We start from the raw sequence: 19,835 nt of genomic DNA, 5'->3' as shown, positions 1-19,835 counted from the left end.
TTGTTCAGCCTTGACCCTTTTACAGTTCCAGATAGTGGAAGCAATGTTGGTGCAAGTATGCTAATGTATTTTTATTCAGACTCAAGCTTTCCAGTGTTCATGCGCCCAATAACTTTAGTTTGGTTGTAGGTATTGCTCTGAAAGTTAGTTTGTAAGTAGCTTACCGGTACATGCAGCCATATCTTGGGATTACAGTAAGGGCCAGAGAAGTCAAGATCAAGGCAGGGACCTATACAAACATTTGTTTGTATAGGTCCCTGATCAAGGCCACTGTTTACAAAAATAATTAAGAAATGGTTTCCAGTGAATAACGTTTTATGTCTATGTTGCCTCCATGCAAACCAATTGTAAACATAGTCATTCAGTCATATAAAGCGTTTAAACATTGTGAAACTTCTGCAAAATTCGTCCCAACTGTCGTGAATCTGGTAAAGTTAATTAGGTAAGAGCGCTGTTACACACTCCGGGCCCTAACATAATGCAGGCGTAGGCTAGGAAGGACCTTATAAACTACACATACACATAGTAAGTAAGCTGTCCATTTAGCACAATCTTTGGTACATGCTCTTCTAACCTAGACGGTACAATCGCGGTTGTTGGTGGTCACCATACCGGACAGGTGGGAGTTCCCCCAGGTACTCCATCTCCTACCCCACACACACCACACAATACCTCACCAACACTGAACATTCAATAACTACTGAATAGCTGGACATTGCACCTATTGGTCCCATCTTTATCGCAAGTCTGGTAAGTAGGTAGGATAGGACGGGGGCCTTCACAACATGCTTGTATAGATCATTAGGTAGGGATGCTGATTTTCGAAAGAGTTGCCATCGAGTGTTAACCTTTGCTTCTGTGATGTCGTACCATCTCAAGGTACGGTTTTGGATTTTTTTTTTAAATGCGGCAACTAAACACTTAACTGGGTCTACCTCCTCGTTTTTTGTCTCATAACTCCCAAAACGTTCTAGTTTCCCTAGTTTTTCGTTGTCTGCTTTTTTAGAAATTATAGCTAAATAAACATGGGTTTTATTGGAAACAGAAAAGATTACTGTTTGCCACTAATATTGGAAGTATACGGTTTTGAGAAATTATCATTGGAGTAACGCAAGTGAGATATATAATAATGCTACTGTAGTTGACAAGATTGGGCAAACAAATGCCATAATGTTTGGAAACAGGGATCGAGGGACCATGCTTGGAAGATGTGCACAAAACTGCGACCAATGGCAAAACGCGCAGTGTTTTTAATGTTCAGCACACTATTAATAAATTGTAATAAAACTTAAAATTTAGATTAAGTCGGCAATTGCGGTATTGCGGTATTTTTTCAATGTTAATGCTAAAATAGTATTAAAATAAAAGCACAATGCATAATATTTATTTTAAATAACACTCATTGGTAAGGTATAAAACGGTACTTGCTGTATTTGTCACCGTTTCTTCAATGTTTATTCTCAAATAATTTAAAACCGTAAGTCATAATTTGTTCTTGAGCAAATCAGTTTAGTGTGCCGGTTTATTTAGCAACATATAGAGTAAATAGAAAACATTGTGTTTATGTAAGAGTTGATCGTAAAAGACATAACAATATTTATTTGCCTGACGCATTTGTTAAAATGCGTGGTTTGAAAATCATTCATAAAACGAAATAATTATTTAAAGCTAAAGATAGTTTTCTATAATTTCGGCTTTTCAATGGTTTTCACCGAAATGGGTAAACACGTGTACTTTGTTAGTTAACTAGAATTTCTCCTTTCATAACACAGAAATCCATTTTGAATTATTGAATTCACAAAATTATATACATGTACATTTTTTGCCATTTTGGCCATTGGACTTAGAGTTAACTGGATTTTCGTAGCCCTATTATAAAATGTGATATTCAACATGAAATCGGGAAGCTATAACTATTGAGCACAAAGCCCATGATGTTTTGTATTTAATGATTAATCAAGCCATTAAGAAAGTTCATATAAAGTTCTGTAATATTTACTCAACACTAAAGGCGAACAAAATGTTAACCGGGTCGTTGTCATTGGGACAAATACACGATAGGATACTAAAGTCGCACGGGCGATCGATCGGGCAATCCAATGGAGTTGCGTAATACTAAGCGGTACTGCTCGGGAATACCAGCGGTTGCGTAACTGACCGGTTTAACTTCGTATGTTACACTGAATAAGAGAGAGAGAGAGAGCACTGGGCTATTTGGCCCGAGGTGGATTAGATCATTTCAGATGGCCCTGCGTTAATAGAGCTTCGTAAGCTATTGCGCAATACATTGGTCTGATGTAATACATGGAGAGACTATGTCGGTTTCTACCGCGGTCAGTCCAGTTGTGTAACCAGCCTTGACTGCCTGACCGCTGTGAGACAGAGTGTATGAGCTATTTGGACAAATTTGAGATACACAAGGTAAGAATTTGTGCGTTTGCTTTAAAATTATACTTACCTGTTTACTATGTCATGGGTATCAAGAGCAAGACATATGAATTAATGTATGTGTATGTGCGTTTTCAGTAGTGAACTATATATAGTTTTGCGATGTCAATGTAGATATTACTTGTCTATTGATGGGTTAATTGTTAAACGTCTGTATATATTATAGAGTGTTAGGTTGTTTTTAATATATTAATGCACATTATCGTAAAAATTAACAAGTGATAAACTGCATTTACAATGGTTAGATGACATGTCACGTTTTCATTCAATAGAACTGGTTGTATGGGCAAAACTATAATAATTGCACACAAACAGCTTAGGAGGAGCAGGTGGCCAGGACGGACGGACGGACAGACGCACATCAATACAATATCCCCACTTATTCTCCGAAAAACGTGGGGATAATTATTTAATCTTTACCAATGATGATATTGAATGAATGTATGTGTTCAATAAAACAATTTTCAACGTCTCGAACAATTGAATGTTGGTATTAAATGTGAAGTTGTTCTATGACCAGGCTGCATATAAATATTAAGAAATTCAAATACCAAAGGAATGCATGTTTACTTTACAAACTGGGGAGCGGTCAATGTTTCAAATATCTTGAGCATGTCGTGTCGTGTATGTTCGGGTTATTAAATCATTCAGCGATATCCCGATTGGCTTATACCTGTTACAATGTATATTACGAAATATTTTTATCCTCGCCAGCAAATTTGCTTTTCAATTGACAGTTAACACACGGTTTACATTGGGTTCAATTTAGCCTGCAACCTACAACAAAGTTCACTGATTCATGATTTACAACATATATTGAGCAGCATGGACGGTATTTGGGTAACGATAGATCTAAATTTAAGTAGGTTCTTATTGGTCAGGAAAATTACGGGAAGTTAAAATTAAACTTATGAAATAGACGAATAAACAAACTTGTGAAAGAAGAAAAATCATATACACATGTTACAAGCGTTTACATAGTACTTTTAAAAACACTCAATGATTGTGAAAACAGAAGCGGGTTTGAGTTAAAATATAAAACAAACACATTTATTATCATAATTGTATTAATAAAAATATAATCAAAAATACATAAGGGAATTTCGAAAATCCGTTTGCGTGCAATATTACTCAGCTTAGTTTTTTAGCTCACCTGATTGCTCAGTTGAGCTTTTGTGACCGGTCTTTGTCCGTCCGTCCGTCCGTCCGTTAACATTTGCTCGTAAACACTCTAGAGGCCACATTTCTTGTTCCATATTCATGAAACTTGGTCAGAAGCTTTGTCCCAATGAAATCTCGGCCGAGTTCGAAACTGGGTTGTGCCGGGTCAAAAACTAGGTCACTAGGTAAAAAAAAAGAGATAAACCTTGTAAACACTGTAGATGTCACATTTCATGCCCAATCTTCATGTAACTTTGTCAAAATGTTTGTCTTAATGATATCTTGGTTGAGTTCAAAAGTGGTTCCGATCCGTTGAAAAACATGGCCGCCAGTGGGCGGGGCAGTTTTCCTTAATTGGCTATAAAGAAACCTTGTAAACACTCTAGAAGTCACAAATTTTGCCCAATCATCATGAAAGTTGGTCAAAACATTGGTTCAATTGATGTCTCGGACGAGTATGAAAATGGTCGAGATCGGTGAAAAACCATGGCCGCCAGTGGGCGGGGCATTTTTCTCTATATGTATATAGTGGCAGTTTTCCCTATTTGGCTATAGAGAAACCTTGTAAACACTCAAGAAGTCACAATTTTTGCCCAATCATCATGAAAGTTGGTCAAAACATTGGTTTTATTGATATCTCGGACGAGTTTGAAAATGGTCGGGATCGGTGAAAAAACATGGCCGCAAGTGGGCGGGGCATTTTTCTCTATATGTATATAGTGAAAACATGTGAACACAGTAGAAGTCACATTTTTGGCACAATTTTCATGAAATTTGCTCAGAACATTTGTTTCCTTGATACGAGAGTTGAGTTCAAAAATGGTTCCGGTCAGTTGAATAACATGGCTGCTGGGAGGGGGGCAGTTTTCTCATATTGCCCCCCCTTTCGAAGAAGAGGGGGAATATTGTTTTGCTCATGTCGGTCCGTCTGTCCACCAGATGGTTTACGGATGATAACTCAAGAGCGCTTATGCCAAGGATCATGAAACTTCATAGGTACATTGATCATGACTCGCAGATGACCTCTATTGATTTTCAGGTCACTAGGTCAAAGGTCAAGGTCACGATTACCCGAAATAGTAAAATAGTTTCCGGATGATAACTCAAGAACGCTTATGCCAAGGATCATGTAACTTCACAGATACATTGAACGTGACTCGCAGATAACCCCTATTGATTTTCAGGTCACTAGGTCAAAGGTCAAGGTCACGGTGACCCAAAGCAGTAAAATGATTTCCGGATGATAACTCAAGAACGCTTATGCCTAGGATCATGAAACCTCATAGATACATTGATCATGACTCGCAGATAACCCCTATTGATTTTCAGGTCACTAGGTCAAAGGTCAAGGTCACGATGACATGAAATAGTAAAATGGTTTCCGGATGATAACTCAAGAACGCTTAGGCCTAGGATCATAAAACTTCATAGGTACATTGATCATGACTCGCAGATGACCCCTATTGATTTTCAGGTCACTAGGTCAAAGGTCAAGGTCAGGGTGACCCAAAATAGTAAAATGGTTTCCAGATGATAACTCAAGAACGCTTATACCTAGGATCATGAAACTTCATAGGTACATTGATCATGACTCGAAGATGACCCCTATTGATTTTCAGGTCACTAGGTCAAAGGTCAAGGTCACGGTGACCTGAAATAGTAAAATGGTTTCTGGATGATAACTCAAGAACGCTTATGCCTAGGATCATGAAACTTCATAGGAACAATGATCATGACTCGCAGATGACTCCTATTGATTTTCAGGTCACTAGGTCAAAGGTCAAGGTCACGGTGACCTGAAATAGTAAAATGGTTTCTGGATGATAACTCGAGAACGCTTATGCCAAGGTTCATGAAACTTCATAGGTGTATTGATCATGACTCGCAGATGACCCCTATTGATTATCAGGTCAAAGGTCAAGGTTACAGTGCCTAAATACGTATTCACATAATGGCTGTCAAGGTTACGGTGACTCAACTTAGAAAAATGGTTTCCGGATGATAACTCAAGAATGCTTATGCCTGAGATCATTAAACTTCATAGGTACATTGATCATGACTCGCAGATGAAATAATGATGAAACTTGACCAGGATGTTTGTCTGGACAATATCTAGGTCAAGTTTGACATTTGGTAAAGATTGAATGAACCGACTCCTCTCAGGTGAGCGAACTAGGGCCATCTTGGCCCTCTTGTTTGTTTTTGTATTGCGCATGCACTTCACGGGTGTAATAGATTTTATATTGTATATCATTGTATCATTGTATTCAATGTATACATGTAATGTATTACATCCGAATTTTTAATGCACACGCACGGGTTCATGATGCAAAATATCGTGACTTTATGCACGGATGAGAATTGACAAATAGTATGTGCCATTACTCCTATGTGAATTGTTTCGTAAAACGTGACAAATAGTATGTGCCATTACTCCTATGTGCATTGTTTCGTTAAACGTATATGAGTTACAAATTAGAAACTGCTGCGATTTCACGTTTTAATTACCATAAATACTAAATAAAATGTATCAACTGTCTGCTAACACAGGTGGTTAGCGTGTGGCTATGATATTAATTAGTGAAAACATCATTTTGAATGATAAATAATCATATTATAACGAAAAATTAACTTTTCTGAAAAAAAATTATTTCACTATCAAATATATATATAACAAGGTATGCAACTCAAAATCAGCCCAAAACGAGGTGCATCGCTTTGAACAGCCATATCTTCATCAATTGTGCAGCGATATTCACGATCTCGGTCATATTCAACGCAGAAATGAATTTCCTTTCTGGAAATGTATATGTCTTGCAATATTTTTACAAATGATGGGTCAACTTTTAAGAAATAACACGATACACAACTCGCATGACCCAGTTGACAGTGATCATGCTGTCTTTAAGACTGATACCTTCACGGAGTAAAGGGCAACTTCCCTACAAAGTTCATGTAGTTCGATACCATAATTCAATATAACGTATGAAAAAACATTATTACCGTTCTTGTCGTTACATTCTGCATCAAGACTAACTGTCCAGCGCCGTTTGAAACCTTTGTTTACATACATTTCAACTAACTGACATTTTAAACATACGAGTGATTTCATTGGTCCAATGCGGAGGTGTGTCTTTACAGCTGGGGATTTCATTCCTAAAGAAAGCATGATCACTGTCAACTGGGTCATACGTGTTGTGTATCGTGTTATTTCTTAAAAGTTGACCCAGCATTTGTAAAAATATTGCAAGACATATACATTTCCAGAAAGAAAATTCATTTCTGCGTTGAATAAGACCGAGATCGACTTTTCCAGAAAAGTTAATTTTTCGTTATAATATGATTATTTATCATTCAAAATGATGTTTTCACTAACTAATATCATAGCCACACGCTACCCACCTGTGTCTGCTAACATCACTGACAGCTTGCCCGTCCGTGAATGACCGAATCTTTAAGGGATCTTTTCACGGTTTGGTAAATTGACAAAATTGAAAAAAGTTGTTTCAGATTCGCAAATTTTCGTTTTAGTTATGATATTTGTGAGTTATTTAACAGTATTACTGAACATTCACCATAGTCCAATATAGCCATTATATGTATCTTTTGACGATTTGAAAACCTAAAAATTATAAAGCGTTGCAACGCGAAACGATTGAATAATTTGGAGAGTTCTGTTGTCGTTTAAATTTACGAAACTACGAAGATTGCTTATATAAGGTATAAAATACTTAAACTGTGTATATCCGGCGGAATAACCGAGAGGACTCCGGGGGTCACTGGTTCGAGCGCTGTTACCGGCTACTTTTTTTTTCCTTTTTTTAAATTTTATTCTTGATTTTTTACTGGAGCTTTTAAGATCCAATGTTTACATTTATCAATATAAAGCATTTAATGACAAACTTCAAAATATGCCAAAATCTGTGAAAAGGCCACTTTAAAAAAACCACAAGTATATTTCTGATATTTCGATAATATAACGAATTGATATTGCCCAAAGATTTCAATATTGATCATCTTGTCATGCTAAAAATGTTTACGCCTATGATTATAATGACGAAGATGATGATGACGGTTAAGGAACGAAGATGATGATGACGGTTAAGAAACGAAGATGATGATGACGGTTAAGAAACGAAGATGATGATGACGGTTAAGAAACGAAGATGATGATGACGGTTAAGAAACGATTATGATGATGACGGTTAAGAAACGAGGGTGATGAAATTTATTATTATAGCAATGATGTTGAGGTGGGTTCTGTTGATGACGATGAATAATAATAAAAAAAAGATGCCGATTATGATGACGACGCCTGAGTTAATGATGATGGAACTTACTACCCGGTACACGAAAATGGTATAGGCACAACCAACGTGCATTTCGTTTCACTATATGTATGTTCTACTTCAACGCACTGTGGTCGCTCTTTGGTTTTGAAGACCGAATTTGGGTTTACATCAAATTGAGGCATTGAAATGCCCAGTGTTTATACTTAAGCGAACAACTGTAATTCTTTCAGATAAAAAAGGTATGCATACTTTTAGATCGATTCAGCCATTGAGTGCTTACATAAGAACAAGCCACACGCCCCAACATGTTGTGTCATGTCGCGATAATTCTGTTATCTAACTCGGCTCAGTTCTTTTGATAAATTTGACGCCGAATAATAATGGTACACAATTGAAATTATATATTACATGTTACTTAATAATAGTTGTTTTTTTATAATGAAGAAAAGGCAAGTTCAGGATTGAGTTTAGACATTTATCCACCGTCATTATTTATTCAATATTTTATGTAATAAAAACGATATTTTATATCGGCATTGCGTAGCACATTCATATTGCTAGTCATTATTATAGGAGGTTTTGGGGATTCCGATAATGACGTCACGTTTGCGCATGCTCAAATTTTGGCCGTCAAAACTGCGGCCATTCTGCTATTGTTTGCATTGATGAAGCGCATCGTGATAAGGTAACAAACATATTCGCGACCCTTTTGAAGAACAAAAATACTCAGAAATTGAAATTCTTTCAGATTAAATTGAATCCAATGAACGAACACAAATAAGGACGAAAACAAACAACAAATTGATTGATTTTATCTAATCAACATATAGAAACTGATTTGAACCTATTTGTCTATAAAAACTTACCTTGTTACAGATTAACTAAATCCTCTTGATAAATGTTAATTATTTTTAGTTTAATTGTTCACACCAATTTTGACACTCTTTGTTACAGCATTTTAAGCCAGTGTTTAATTGCCCCTTTCTTTATCACAAACCAATTATCTCGATATGATCGGATACTGTCCCGACAATTACTAAGAAAACAGTGTGTCATAAACCCAGGGACCTATACTTGTATGACTCTGTATGGGGTCTCTGCATAAACCACATGTGTCTGGTCATTTAACATAATTTATGATACCTCCATGTCATCTCTCGACATATTAAAGGGGCCTTTTCACAGATTTTGGCATTTTTTAATTCATTCATTAAATGCTTTATATTGATAAATGTAAACATTGGATCGTAAAGGCTTCAGTAAAAAATCAAGAATAAAATTAAAAAAAAGGAAAAGAACATTGCCCGGAGCAGGTTTCGAACCAGTGACCCCTGGAGTCCTGCCAGAGTCCTGAAGTAAAAACGCTTTAGCCTACTGAGCTATTCCGCCGAGTACATACTTGACGTATTTTATACCTTATATAAGCAACCTTCGTAGTTTCACAAAATTTAACGACAAAAACAGAACTCTCCAAATTATTCAATCGTTTCGCGTTGCAACGCTTTATAATTTTTAGGTTTTAAAACCGTCAAAAGATGCATATAATGGCTATATTAGACCATGGTAAATGTTCAGTAGTACTGTTTCCTCACAAATATCATAACTAAAACGAAAATTTGCGAATCTGAAACAACTTTTTTCAATTTTGTCAATTTACCAAAGCGTGAAAAGATCCCTTTAAGTCAAAAACTTAACAGTTGCTTTAATAAAATATTTGAACATATTTAAAAATAGACATTTGTCCGAAATGGATTAACAGCTATAGGAACTATTAAGTATATATATTAGCCAGTTTAAACATAATAATAAAGTGTTTAATAACTATACATTTAAAATACTGTACACATTTACTGCTACACAATTAGCGTTTTTAACGGGTACCTGCAAATGTAAACTCTGCTATAATGTGTAAAGATCGTTCGTTACTGCAGTGTTCGAAACATCATCATGAAAACAAGCAATCGCGTTTGGTCATTATATTGTATATAATACTTGCGTTAAATAAATGAAATGTGTAGATTAATGGTATCATAAAATGCTAGATTTGTATCGCTCATTATCACTACAGACGAATTTTCAATATACGTGTACATGCAAAGACAGTTCAATTTGCAAAATATGCAGGTGTTTTTTTCAATTTGAATGCTTAAATTTATTAATATTTTCATTCAATGTAAACGAAACGAAAATTCATTCAATGTAAAAGAAAATTAAAAATACATTTCAAGATTGAAATGTATTGAGTTTTTTTAGGGCTTTGTTTTATAACTGATTCAATGCACCCCGTACACTAAATTTCAATCGTTAATGAAAAATAACACTATCGCATCCACACCATTTATAATAATATTAAAATTAGTATATGTTTTATTATTTTTGAAATATCATTTATTAAATTCTTATTTTAAAAAAGAATACGGGTATTTATAGTTTTGTTTTGTGAAATTGTAAGAATTAAGTCTTCCGACGACCTTTACTCTGATACAATATAATAGGCCGCGATCGAGAAGTTGACGGCCAATCTATTTTTAGTAACGGAAAACCCCTCTTGTGACGTCACACAAAAACCTCCTATACGACACGAATCAATATCCCACACGATTTATCGATATTTAATCGATATTGATGTTAATATACTGTCCATACGCAGGTGAAAGCTGACGTAACTAAATACTGGCACAGTGTTACATAAGAATATTATGCAACAAGTTGTTCAGTGTGAAGAATACGAACACGCTCGGCCTTACATAACTGACTATAAACGGTTACGTAAATTCAGCACACTTCTCGAAGTTTGTTTCCACTCTTCACTTCTACGCTCGCAACATTCGTTATTTTTCACTGTGACGTTCTTGTTGTACTGTGAGGATCTTATTAATAATTAAGCTTATTTCACAATGGGTGTTGATCGTTATTCTTTAAAGCAACACGATAATGGATATCACGCACTAAGCAGGTTAGCCCGCACAGCGATTTTCTTATTTAATTAATATGCATATCGTATACCGCATATCTTTGATAACGAATGGTACGGAGTATTTCTTGCGAACAACGATTTACTTAATCATGCATCTGATTATATTGACCAGTGCATGTAATAAAATTGTGTTCAATATTAAATTAAATACAAAATGTCTTAATTGCTTTCGTAAATTTAATATCTGTTGTGTCTTACTCTTAGTGCGAAAGTTGTCTTGTCAATTACATTTAACCCTTTCAGTGCGGGAACCGAATTTTAAAGGCCTTTGCAAACAGTTTGGATCCAGATGAGACGCCACGTTTTAAACAGTTTGGATCCAGATGAGACGCCACAAAACGTGGCGTCTCATCTGGATCCAAACTGTTTGCTATTCTGATAGTATTCTTTGAAAAAAATCGAAGAAAATGCTAATTTTAGAAATTCAGCAGATGACATTTTAGCAGACGACAAATTTCCCAGCATGCAAAGGGTTAATTATTATGCAGTGTGTGCATTCATATCTTTACAAGTCATATTGCGATGTTATCACTAAATTTATGTATCGGAAAGGGCCTATCAACATTCATGTATTCAATATTTCTACAGGATGCGTGATTTCTCTATTGTTAGAATGTCGAGTCTACAGGATGCGTGATTTCTCTATTTTAAGAATGTCGAGCCAGTTCAACTACACGCTGGAGACCTTCTCTTCCGCGGGCGGATATCCGGCGGAGCTCGAGCTGAGTACCAAACGACGCTCCAAACAAACCGTGCCAGACACTGCCAAGGATGACAAATACTGGGAAAGGCGGAAGCGGAACAATCTGTCGGCGAAAAGATCCCGCGAGTTGAAGCGACTGGCGGAAAAGAGCACGAAAGAACGAGTGGTTGGGCTCTACGAAGAGAACGCTGTCCTTAAGTTCGAGTTATCGATTTTGAAGAGGAGACTGGGCCTGCCGGAAGACAAAAGCATTTTGTCTGAGACCGAACGCGAAGCGGTCGTGAATGATCTCCGGAAAGGCGGCGTAGGCGACCTTCGCTATGTTAGCTTGGACACTAACAGTCCCGATGACAATTCATCAAGAATCAGCGCTCACAGTAATTCCACGGGAACGTCGTCGTTCGAGGAAATGGACGACGAGTTTCCGCTCCATTCGGACATAAAACCAAGCAATCTTCCAGCTCACGTGGCCTTTTTGAACTCTGACGGCGTCTATACGACTGGGTATCACGTTAACGCAAATGTCGATCTGAAACGGAACGTGTTTGGCGTTAATATTGATAATCAAAATAACAAGAGGAAAGCATACAGTGAGGGCAATTACACTCCAACGGATTTATCTACAAAGAAGCGAAAACCAGCTTATGCGGGGCATATTTCCTGTCTGAACGAAATGGCCGCCACTGCGGATGGTAAAACGAAAGATGTCGTTGACTTTAACATTGAACATGAAACCGAAATTAGAACAAAACTGCAGTTTCTCTCAGACCAAGTCCAGAAAATGCAGAAACTTGTGAGTGGTGACTAAGGCACTGACATTTGTTGAAGTTTTACCATCGGTGTGATATTATTTTCATTGGTAACAGGTCTAAGTGCGCTGCATTTGTTTTTTGTGCAAACTTGTTATTATGTCAGTGGTGGAACCTTTACCTTTGCCAAGTGATGTGTTTCATTTTGTCTATCTTTTGTTACGGCATTCTGATTCTTATTGATCGTTGGTTTTGTTATTCATTTTTGTAAGTGATATCGTTTATGTTAGTTACTGAGATGCTGAAATATACACGGGTATTTTATTTTGTGTTAACTGCTTTCGCTTATCAATACATAGACTAATTATTTTTTAGAATAAGTTTCGATCACGTGATCATAAGTGACCGGTGTACGCATTAACAGATGAGATAAAATGAAAACAATACTACACTCCACATAACGGACATAATGGAAGTCCATAGAAACGAAACTCATGTAAAAGCGTACACTATCACAATATAAGGGTGGCAAGTAGTACATGGCTACTGGCATTATGATTTACAGTGATTAGGTCCCATATTTCAATTTAAAAAAATTGAATGACCCATATCAAAACTGAGAAAAGAAACCTTTTTTTAAAATAAATGATAAAATATTATTATGTAATTTGGTATTTGTAACAGTGGATGAGTTTTTAGCTCACCTGAGCACAACGTGCTCATGGTGCGCTTTTGTGATCGCCTTTTGTCCGTCGTCCATCGTGCGTCGTCAACATTTTGCCTTGTTAACACTCGCCTAGAGGCCACATTTATTGTCCGATCTTCATGAAACTTGGTCAGAACATTTGTCCCATTGATACCTCGACTGAGTTCGAAACTGGGTCATGCTGGGTCAAAAACAAGGTCACTAAGTCAAAAAAAGAAAAACCTTGTGAACACTGTAGAAGTCACATTTGATGCCCAATCTTCATGTAACTTTGTCAAAATATTTGTCTAAATGATATGTTGGTTGAGTTCAAAAATTGTTGTGGTCCTTTGAAAAACATGGCCGCCAGGGCGCGGGGCAGTATTCCTTATATGGCTAAAGAGAAACCTTGTGAACACTCTAGAAGTCACAATTTATGCCCAAACATCATGAAACTTGGTAGAAACATTGGTTTCAATGATATCTCGGATGAGTTCGTAAATGGTCCAGATCGGTGAAAAAACATAGCTGCCATGGGGGCGGGGCAGTTTTCTCAATATGTATATAGCGAAAACATGTGAACACTCTAGAAGTCACATTTTTGGTCCAATGTTCATAAAAATTGGTCAGAACATTTGTTTCCTTGATATAAGAGTTGAGTTCGAACATGGTTCCGGTCAGTTGAATAACATGGCTTCCAGGGGGGGGGGGGGGGGGCAGTTTTCCTTATTTGGCTATAGAGAAACCTTGTAAACACTCTAGAAGTCACAATTTTTGCCAAATCATCATGAAAGTTGGTCAAAACATTGGTGTTATTGATATCTCGGACGAGTTCGAAAATGATCCAGGTCGGTGAAAAAACATGGCCGCCAGTGTGCGGGGCATTTTTCTCTATATGTACATAGTGAAAACATGTGAAATTCTAGAAGTCACATTTTTGGCCCAACTTTCATGAAATTTGGTCAGAACATTTGTTTCCTTGATATGAGAGTTGAGTTCGAAAATGGTTCCGGTCAGTTGAATAACATGGCTGCCAGGGGAGGGGGGCAGTTTTCCTTATTTGGCTATAGATAAACCTTGTAAACACTCTAGAAGTCACAATTTTTGCCCAATCATCATGAAAGTTGGACAAAACATTGGTTTTTAGCTCACCTGATTGCTCAGGTGAGCTTTTGTGACCAGTCTTTGTCCGTCGTATGTCCGTCCGTCCGTCCGTAAACATTTGCTCGCAAACACTCTAGAGGCCACATTTCTTGTCCCATCATGAAACTTGGTCAAAAGCTTTGCCCCAATAAAATCTCGGCCGAGTTCGAAACTGGGTTGTGCCGGGTCAAAAACTTGGTAAAAAAAAAGAAAAACCTTGTGAACACCGTAGAAGTCACATTTTATGTTCAATCTTCATGTAACTTTGTCAAAATGTTTGTCTTAATGATATCTTGATTGAGTTCAAAAGTGGTTCCTGTGTGTTGAAAAACATGGCCGCCAGGGCGCGGGGCAGTTTTCCTTATTTGGCTATAGAGAAACCTTGTAAACACTCTAGAAGTCACAATTTTTGCCCAATCATCATGAAAGTTGGTCAAAACATTGGTTTTATTGATTCATTGGAAGAGTTCGAAAATGGTCCAGATCGGTGAAAAAATATGGCCGCCAGGGGGCGGGGCAGTTTTCTCTATATGTATATAGTGAAACATGGGAACACTCTAGAAGTCACATTTTTGGTCCAATGTTCATGAAATTTGGTCAGAACATGTCTTTTTTGGATATGACAGTTGAGTTCGAAAATGGTTCGGATCGGTAAAAAAGCATGGCCGCTGGGGGGGGGGGGGGGGGGGGCGTCATTTTCCTTATATTTATATCGTTATAACAGCTTTTGAACACTATATAGTTTATCATGTCAAGGGAAGTAACTGCAAATAAAAAATTATGTTGAATTGACAGAGTTGTCTCCCTTTTTAAAATATTTGTTTTAAGCACAAGAAGATTAAGTGGAATTAATTATAAATGACCATTAAACTAAATTAAGATTCTCATCGTTCATGCATGATATACATTCTGGCGAATTCTACTGTACAGACATTTTCGATTTCAGAATTAAATATCTCGCTTATTTCGAATTTTTCGACAAATGTTCTTCTTAAGTTATATTTTAAATTATATTGATATGTATGACCTTGTTAACACTGTAGAGGTCACATTTATTATCCGATCATCATGAAACTTGGTCTGAAGATTTGTCCCAATGATATCTTGGATGAGTTCGAAAATGGTTTTTGTTGCTTTAAAATCATGGCCATCAGGGACGGGGAATTTTTCCTTATATGGCTATATATGGCTTTAGTAAAACCTTGTTAACACTCTAGAGGCCACATTTATTGTCCAATCTTCATGAAATTTGGTCAGAAGATTGGTCTCAATGATATCTTGGATGTGTTCGAAAATAATTATGTTTGCTTGAAAAACATGGCTTCCAATGGTGCGGGGCATTTTTCCTTATACGGCTGTAGTAAAATCTTGTTAACACTCCAGTTATCCCCCGCCAGAGGCGGAGAGATATTGTTTTGGCGTTGTCCGTCCGTCCGTCCGGCTGTCCGTCCGTCCGTCCATCCGTCCGTCCGCCCGTCCGTCCGGCACTTTTGTGTCCGGAGCCATATCTTGGAAGTGCTTTGGCGGATTTCATTGAAACTTGGTATGAGTATATAAAGTATATGCATAAGAGGATGATGCAAGCCAAATGGCATTGTACACCATCTGATAAAAACAGAGTTATGGCCCTTTGTATCTTGAAAAAATGCTTTTTACTATAGGCACTTTTGTGTCCGGAGCCATATCTTAAAAGCGCTTTGGCGGATTTCATTGAAACTTGGTATGAGTATATATATGCATAAGAGGATGATGCACGCCAAATGGCATTGTACACCATCTGTTACTAACAGAGTTATGGCCCTTTGTATCTTGAAAAAATGCTTTTTACTATAGGCACTTTTGTGTCCGGAGCCATATCTTGGAAGTGCTTTGGCGGATTGCATTGAAACTTGGTATGAGTATATATATGCATACGAGGATGATGCACGCCAAATGGCATTGTACACCATCTGTTAAAAACAGAGTTATGGCCCTTTGTATCTTGAAAAAATGCTTTTTACTATAGGCATTTTTGTTTCCGGAGCCATATCTTGGAAGTGCTTTGGCGGATTTCATTGAAACTTGGTATGAGTATATATATGCATAAGAGGATGATGCATGCCAAATGGCATTGTATACCATCTGTTAAAAACAGAGTTATGGCCCTTTGTATCTTGAAAAAATTCTTTTTACTATAGGCACTTTTGTGTCCGGAGCCATATCTTGGAAGCGCTTTGGCGGATTTCATTGAAACTTGGTATGAGTATATATCCCCTGCCAGAGGCGGAGGGATATTGTTTTGGCGCTGTCCGTCCGGCTGTCCGTCCGTCACTTTTGTGTCCGGAGCCATATCTTGGAAGTGCTTTGGCGTATTTCATTGAAACTTCGTATGAGTATATATAAGCATAAGAGGATGAATCACGCCAAATGGCATTGTACACCATCTGTTAAAACCGGAGTTATGGCCCTTTGTATCTTGAAAAAATGTTTTTTACTATAGGCACTTTTGTGTCCGGAGCCATATCTTTTTTAACATAACAGATGTTGTGTTCACTCTGCAACACTCTGAAAATTGAGTGTATATAAACATTGAATGTTTTTGTGGAAAACGCACGACTTATTAATTCACCTAAATAAATTTTGAAGGCTCAAGAACCTTCCTCTGTCTTAGTTTTGAGTCATTGTCCTCCGACCGTCCATCTGTCAGTATGTTCATCCGTCCGATTTGCACTCATTCTCAAACAAAGCAAATGTTGCGGGGGATATCAATTCTACGAATTTGCTTGTTTTATTTAATTCAGTTGCCCAATCTTCATGAAACTTGGTCAGAACATTTGTGTCCTGTGTAGTAAAGTTTGGTTTGATTATATCAGTATTATGTACTATTAACTGTTTTATTTAATTTTCATAACACAGAATTTTCATTATTAACAACTGTTTTAGTCATTATTACTTATAATAAGCCTATCAACTAAGAGAAAGCTGAAATGAAGACAACATGTACACAATTTTGCAGTATAGATCTATTGTTTAACCTGCTGAGTCATATTTCCCAATCTATTTTTAGTTCTGCTCTAGAATTTGTTAGACCCCAGATATTGATCATTGCAGTGTGTAACTATTTACCAGTCAGCTTACTGACCCTCTCACTTTGCTGTATGCCAGATGTTAATATCAGTGGTCAGTAATAAAAGCTGGTTGAACTGTTTGATATATTTTTAGCTCACCTGATTGCTCAGGTGAGCCTTTGTGACCGGTCTTTGTCCGTCGTATGTCCGTCCGTCCGTCCGTTAACATTTGCTCGTAAACACTCTAGAGGCCACATTTCTTGTCTCATCTTCATGAAACTTGGTCAGAAGCTTTTGTCCCAATGAAATCTCGGCCGAGTTCGAAACTGGGTTGTGCCGGGTCAAAAACTAGGTCACTAGGTAAAAAAAAAAAACTTGTAAACACTGTAGAAGTCACATTTCATGCCCAATCTACATGTAACTTTGTCAAAATGATTGTCTTAATGATATCTTGGTTGAGTTTAAAAGTGGTTCCGATCCGTTGAAAAACATGGCCGCCAGTGGGCGGGGAAGTTTTCCTTATTTGGCTATAGAGAAACCTTGTAAACACTCTAGAAGTCACAATTTTTGCCCAATCATCATGAAAGTTGGTCAAAACATTGGTTCAATTGATGTCTCGGACGAGTTCGAAAATGGTCGAGATCGGTGTAAAAACATGGCCGCCAGTGGGCGGCGCATTTTTCTCTATATGTATATAGTGGCAGTTTTCCCTATTTGGCTATGGAGAAACCTTGTAAACACTCTAGAAGTCACATTTTTTGCCCAATCATCATGAAAGCTGGTCAAATCATTGGTTTTATTGATATCTCGGACGAGTTTGAAAATGGTCAGGATTGGTGAAAAAACATGGCTGCCAGTGGGCGGGGCATTTTTCTCTATATGTATATAGTGAAAATATGTGAACACAGTAGAAGTCACATTTTTGGCCCAATTTTCATGAAATTTGCTCAGAACATTTGTTTCCTTGATACGAGAGTTGAGTTCAAAAATGGTTCCGGTCAGTTGAATAACATTGCTGCTGGGAGGGGGGCAGTTTTCTCATTATGCCCCCCCCCCCTTTCGAAGAAGAGGGGGTATATTGTTTTGCTCATGTCGGTCCGTCCGTCCACCAGATGGTTTTGGATGATAACTCAAGAGCGCTTATGCCAAGGATCATGAAACTTCATAGGTACTTTGATCATGACTCGCAGATGACTCCTATCGATTTTCAGGTCACTAGGTCAAATGTCAATGTCACGATGACCCGAAATAGTAAAATGGTTTCCGGATGATAACTCAAGAACACGTATGCCTAGGATCATGAAACTTCATAGATACATTTATCATGACTCGCAGATGATCCCTATTAATTTTCAGGTCACTAGGTCAAAGGTCAAGGTCACGGTGATCTAAAGCAGTAAAATGGTTTCCGGATGATAACTCAAGAACGCTTATGCCTAGGATCATGAAACTTCATAACTACATTGATCATGACCCCTATTGATTTTCAGGTCACTAGGTCAAAGGTCAAGGTCACGATGACCCGAAATAGAAAAATGGTTTCCGGATGATAACTCAAGAACGCTTAGGCCTAGGATCATGAAACTTCATAGGTACATTGATCATGACTCGCAGATGACCCCTATTGATTTTCAGGTCACTACGTCAAAGGTCAAGGTCACGATGACCCAAAATAGTAAAATGGTTTCCGGATGATAACTCAAGAACGCTTAGGCCTAGGATCATGAAACTTCATAGGTACATTGATCATGACTCGAAGATGACCTCTATTGATTTTCAGGTCACTAGGTTAAAGGTCAAGGTCGAGACGACCTGAAATAGTAAAATGGTTTCTGGATGATAACTCAAGAACGCTTATGCCTAGGATCATGAAACTTCCTAGGTGCAATGATCATGACTAGCAGATAACCCCTGTTGATTTTCAGGTCACTAGGTCAAAGGTCAAGGTCACGGTGACCTGAAATAGTAAAATGGTTTCTGGATGATAACTCAAGAAAGCTTATGCCTAGGCTCATGAAACTTCATACGTATATTGATCATGACTCGCAGATGACCCCTATTGATTACCAGGTCACTAGGTCAAAGTTCAAGGTCACAGTGCCAAATAACGTATTCACACAATGGCTGTTAAGGTCACGGTGACTCAACTTAGAAAAATGGTTTCTGGATGATAACTCAAGAATGCTTACGCCTAGGATCATGAAACTTCATAGGTATATTGATTATGACTCGCAGATGAAATAATGATGAAACTTGACCATGATGTTTGTCTGGACAATATCTAGGTCAAGTTTGACGTTTGGTAAAGATTGAATGAACTGACTCCTCTCAGGTGAGCGAACTAGGGCCATATTAGCCCTCTTGTCTGTAGGTTTAATCCTTGGAATCCAATGTCAGAAACGAAGTGATCTCAGAACTTAATATAATTTATAGAATGGGCAGTAACTTTTGCTCAGGAATTTGAGAGAACTCTTTAATCATCAACATACTAGTATGCTCAAGATACTCTCCCTTGAAGGGTCCACATTTCTGCTAAAATAAACTGGGTTTTATCGTTGAGTACAATAACCCACATTATCACAGATTTGTGTTTTAAAACGGATTTATTGATTTTTTTAATTGGAAATATA

At 37.5% G+C, this 19,835-nt stretch overlaps 1 protein-coding gene across 2 annotated transcripts; it reads left to right on the top strand.

Moving 5' to 3' along the window:
• The first annotated feature begins 2,224 nt into the window (after positions 1–2,224).
• Positions 2,225–12,654, top strand: LOC127881947 (nuclear factor interleukin-3-regulated protein-like). 2 transcript variants are annotated; one of them, XM_052430211.1, is made up of 2 exons: positions 2,225–2,421; positions 11,531–12,654. In XM_052430211.1, exon 2 carries the CDS (start codon positions 11,532–11,534, stop codon positions 12,387–12,389), a length of 858 nt encoding a protein of 285 aa, XP_052286171.1. In that variant the 5' UTR covers positions 2,225–2,421; position 11,531; the 3' UTR covers positions 12,390–12,654. The 2 variants fall into 2 exon arrangements, with proteins under 2 accessions (XP_052286171.1, XP_052286170.1); XM_052430210.1 differs by lacking the exon at positions 2,225–2,421 and adding an exon at positions 10,369–10,857.
• The last annotated feature ends 7,181 nt before the right edge of the window (positions 12,655–19,835 follow it).

This window comes from Dreissena polymorpha, chromosome 5 (assembly GCF_020536995.1).
Source record: "Dreissena polymorpha isolate Duluth1 chromosome 5, UMN_Dpol_1.0, whole genome shotgun sequence".
NCBI lineage: Eukaryota > Metazoa > Mollusca > Bivalvia > Myida > Dreissenidae > Dreissena > Dreissena polymorpha.
This window is presented reverse-complemented; position numbering and strand designations above follow the sequence as displayed.